The sequence below is a fragment of the Saccostrea cucullata genome, unplaced genomic scaffold (assembly GCF_032062105.1).
Source record: "Saccostrea cucullata isolate Sc308-1 unplaced genomic scaffold, CSIRO_AGI_Scuc_v1 ctg4386, whole genome shotgun sequence".
NCBI classification, from domain to species: Eukaryota; Metazoa; Mollusca; class Bivalvia; order Ostreida; family Ostreidae; genus Saccostrea; species Saccostrea cuccullata.
Genome location: NW_026937974.1, coordinates 5,538 through 10,857, shown reverse-complemented (window position 1 = coordinate 10,857; position 5,320 = coordinate 5,538). Strand labels below are relative to the sequence as shown.

Below are 5,320 nucleotides of genomic sequence, written 5' to 3'. Positions count from 1 at the left end.
ATTTTATTATATTAATGTATATAGATAGTGTAGACAAGAAAATATGGTCATTACGCACATGCATTTACATGTGCACGCGTGCAAATGCTAAAATTTTAATATACTCGGTATACTTCAGGGAAACGTTGTTAAAGTGTAAAATGCATAGAGTTTGTCATTTTTAATGAAGCTTAAAGGGAGTATGGCACCAAAAGGAGTTGGAAGCGTTTGGGGAACATCTGTAACGGTTCCCGTTACAATTAGCCCTAGTTTTGTTTGAATTAGTTGCAAAGCTTATGAATAGTTCTTCCATTGCAAATATGAAAAACGAATGGTTTTACATCCTTTAGTTAATTACAATTTTACAACAGAAATTCTGACCTGAAACTTCAAGCTCAAATACCGCAGAGTTAAAATTCAAAATAAAATTAAGTCAAGGGAGACTAAATAATTCACCACAATAAAGTGTTCAGGAACAGAATGACAAAATATGAAGATATTTAAGCTGATATTAAAACCGGGATTTTTTCTTCTGTAGAACCTTCTTGAATAACTGCCCTCCCAAATTACATTACACATGTATATTATCAGGATCTGTAATGGACTCGGAAGAAGCATGGGCTCAATGGAACGGTCCTTACGTTGTTGTATAACAGTTTAATTGTTGATATTTTCTTTGGTTTCTACTGTTTATCTGGATTTTGAAAGTTTTCTTTTTCATGTGTGATTATAGGTAAAGTATGCAACTTGTATGATATTGATTTACTGGTAGAGAAAAGAAAACATTTTTTTTCCTTTACGATCAATAAAAACAGAACTACTTGTTGACATAGAAAGATAGGAAAAAATGGCGCAAATGTTTTCAAATTATTTGATCATGAACATGTATTTTGGCTTTTTTTTTGGGGGGGGGGATAACCTGTTTTCAAACACCCTTCTGTATGACCTAGTTTATAAGAAAAGAATTTAGCCAGTTTCCTTTTGAAAATTTCACCAGTGTGAAGTTTTGGATTGTTTGGTATCATTTATTAGTTGATCCTCGGACATTTAAGGAAATGCATGACAGGACAATTATGACATCATCAAAGATGGTGAAGTTAGGAATCTTTAAAAATCATCAAAATTGTCCTATGTTGCAATGAGAAAAGATTTCATCTCTCAACTGAATAACACAACAGTGGACTTTAAGGCAGAATTACAAAAGTGAAGTTTTATGTTCAAGGTTTGTATTTTTATTTACTCACAGAAAATTACTAAATGAAAATAATGTCACTTCTAAACGTTCGTCGAGTTACATTTCAACATTTTTTGCAATCAGGCATGTTTTTAAATTAGTGTATGGATGTATCGCATGCTATATGTAGACTCACTTATTGTGAACTTTCCTGTTTCTCCCCCCCCCTTCATTGATGAAGGCCTAGTGAAAGTGGGAGATACTGACTTTGGTCTGACTGTCTGTCTAGCTGTACTTCTGCCGGACTGTCACACTTTCGTTTAAGCGTGACATCTCTAGAAGCTTAAGGTTTTTTGCAATACAATTAAACACAAATCAAAATGAACTAAGGAAAACCTATTAATTTCCAGATCAAAAGGTCGAAGATCAATGACGTAAATTCAGACATTGTATGTGTATCTTAAACTTTCATTTCCAGGCGATATCTCGAGAAGCCTTTGAGTATTTGCAGTGAAATTTTAAACCACAACTTCCTAATGGAGAATTTGAAGTCAAAAGGTTAAATGTCAAAGTTGTAATTTCATACATTCTGTATCCGTCTAAAACTTTCATTTTCAGACAAATTTCAAGAAGCTTTTGATTTTTGCAATTAAATTTTATTTAAAAACCCCCTATGGCCCAACCCGCCATTCTTCCCCCTCCGCTCCCTCTCCACCCCCAAGATTCGCATGATCCGCACATGCTATTTTTATCTTAAGCGGGGGACATAGATTCTCAGAAATAGCTTATTTTTTCAATGTCCTGAGATTCTTATTTTTCTATTTTCAGATACCAGCGCAATTTTACTAATTCACGGTGTAACCAAATGCTGACTGATGTCTTGCATGTTAATACGAAGTTTATATATCTCAGTTTATTCGATACGCAATAGCATGCTCTACGTATGAACAATTTCTCGAACGAGGTAAATAATTTACAAACAAGTTGATGAGATAAGAATTTCTCATTTAAAGTTATCATTTCGTAAGCTCCGTGGTCGATACAATGACCTTGTCAGCAAATATTGAGTTAATTACTGCTGACCGACGTTTTTCAAACTAACTACTCCACCGATTTATAAATGGAATTGACGACGAATTTGTCCGTTATTCCCCAATAACGACAGGGAGCACACTGAGGTTGTAATCGGTCAGCAGGGGAGGCTCACTTCTCCATGGCACCTGATCCCACTTCTGATGATTTGGAGTTCCGTGTTTGCTCTGGTACTATTTTGTATTGGTTCTGATTTTGAATGCTGTTCATTATCTCCATATGTTACATCAGATCTTCATTTTTCATCAGAATTTTCCGTTTCTCCGATGATGTAAGCTGGTGCCACTTCTGATTTAAAGATCAATGTTCGCTCTGCTCATAATTTGTATTGTGTAAGTGGACTTTTAGGCATGATCAGTGTTTGTTATCTCCAAACATAAAGCCTGAAACAAAATGAGCATTGTGAATATACATAATATACCAATATCAAAGCTACCAATTTGTGATCCATTTCACTGGAAGATAGAATTCTACTGCAACACATGTAAAAGATACCTTTGTGTTCCTTGTAAGGAGAAACATGTAATAGATCTGGACACTATTTATCATGATGTAGTAATACGTCAGTTAAAGAATGGAGTTATGATATCAGAAGCGTGTAAAAGACACAAAGGCAGAAAATATGACCGCTGGTGTCTGTCTTGTGAAAATCCTATCTGTGTCAAGTGTAATTGTAATGAACACCAGCAACATGAAACACAGAATATAGAATCATGTTGCATGATGTGCAGAGAAGAGAGCAATGACAGGATTAATCCCCTTCCGAGGTAAGATACTTTCTTATAGTATGGCTATCTTAGCGGATATTAAATCTGACGTGAAAACAGAAATTAAAATGATTCAAAGGGAAACATCCAAAATCAGGTTGCAGATGACAAGAAAAAGTCAGAGACTGAAGGAATTTATCGATAAAGAAATGCGAAAGGAATTTACTGAATTAATGTCTCAATTAATCTCATCGAAATTCCAACATCGAAAAAAGCATATTGAAAACATGATGAGATATGAAGATCAATTTGAACAGTCCGCAAATAGACCAGTAGTATTCCCTTTTATGGCTAAAGAAGTTTCAAATTCCTAAAATGAATGAAATTAAGGAAGAGGTGATTTGTTTAATGGGGAAAATAAAACAGAAAAGGATAGGGAGAAGGCAAGTAAGAAACGATTCTCTCCTGAAAATGATCAGACCTGAGTTTCACAAATCTTTAGTTGTGACAGGTATCACAGAGTATCGTCATATTTCCCTTGGATTACCAAACAAAATCTGGGTAAGTGATAAAAATAGCTTAATCTTGACCAGTGCAAATGGTGACATACTGCATCAGCTGGCAGTTACAAATAATGGTGCTGGTGTACACACAGTGACCAGAGAAAAAGAACTCATTTACATGAATCAAAATGGTAACATCTGCAAACTTTCACTAGACAACACAACAGAGTCAACACTAGTAAAGAGATCAGATCCATGGAAACCACATTGTATCTACAGTTCCCTGTTAAATGGAGATTTAGTGGTAGGTTCTGGTAAATATGATATAGGTAAAGACTATCATATAGAAGCAAAAGTAACCCGGTACAACAATAAAGGATCACTGCCCCAAACTATCCAATACAAAGGCGATGGCCAGACACTTTATAATTGTCCTGTATACATAACAGAGATTAGCAGGCATGGGGATGTTATTGTGTCAGATTTTAGAACTTCACACAGTGGTGCTTTGGTTGTAACAGACAGTGAAGGAGGATATCGATTCTCCTACATCGGACCCCCTACAGGAGGACTACAAATTTTACCATGTGGGATTTGTACAGACGTACTATCAAACATCCTGGTGTGTTGTGGCGACACAGGCTCCATACAAGTGATTGACAAAGACGGCCATTTTCTATTACGACTGTTCAGATTTCCAGACATCAAGATGCCATGGTGCCTGGCCTATGATAACACAAACCACCTTTTATGGGTTGGATCTTATGTAGATAATATGTATTTATACCGATTCATTAATAGAAAAAACTATTTATAAAAGTGATGAAATAATTAAACTGAGACTAACTGAAGATATAAATTATAACATTATAATTTCAAAATGAATTGTGCTAAACCTTATTGAATACACCCACAGACGAATGTATAGTTTGTCAGAAATATGCATAATAGGTTATATAATGCCCCATTGTATTCTATAATTATAATCTATGTTGCAAACTTTCTCTTAATGTTGTATAATGCATCAGTCATTCACTATAATGTTTCAATAATTGGATATCATGAAATATAAATCATATTTCTTTTTCGATAATTTTGATTATATAGTGCAAATAAATTTTATCTTTATTAAAAAATGATTAGAAGAATCACATGTCGATTCGATATATCCTAGTGAAATCAAAATAAAAGACAACATAGAGTTTGACTTATCTGTTTCATATTTAAATGTTTTACTGATTGTAGACGATAAGGGCAAACTTACAACTAACCTGTATGGCAACTCATCCGACCTTCCAAATTTTCAGATGTTAATGTTTGTTTTGTTCCATATTTGTATCGTTTCGATGGACTTGATAGTTTGATTATTGTTTGTTACCTTCGTATTTCCTGATAAATATGACTTAGGGTGTTGGAAAAGTTCGCGGACAAGTTCAATTGTGAGCGCGCTATTTCCACGAAACCGGTCAAACTTTCCCGATAAAATCTTTACCTTTTTTCCAATAAATATACAAGAAATTTTTGCTCTCCGGTGATTATTAAAAAATATACAGCTTTTTTATTTTGATAAAACTTGCTTCACGGAGCATGCTTTCACCCGTTATGCAAATTAATGCATAGTTTGCATAATAAATTTATGCACATTTTTGCATGACGGACTTTGCCCTTTATGCAAATTACCCACGTTTCCCATTAATTTTGATGCCCTGGAGTACTACGCTAACTACACACTGATAGATTCTCATAGGTTAAGTAATTAATAACATCAGAACTATTGTTGTTAGTGGTCAACAGAGCAAGTGATGTTTACTTCTCTTAGGCACCTCATCCCACTATATGAATAAAACATTTACGTTGCGGGTTCG

The 5,320-nt window shown here is 34.6% G+C and overlaps 1 protein-coding gene across 1 annotated transcript; it reads left to right on the top strand.

Annotated features, from left to right (window-relative positions):
* Positions 1-3,327: 3,327 nt before the first annotated feature.
* Positions 3,328-4,209, top strand: LOC134249216 (uncharacterized; the record flags this gene model as incomplete). Its single annotated transcript, XM_062731592.1, has 1 exon — positions 3,328-4,209. A coding segment is annotated over exon 1 (882 nt), but the record flags the coding sequence as incomplete, so codon positions are not given.
* Positions 4,210-5,320: the final 1,111 nt, after the last annotated feature.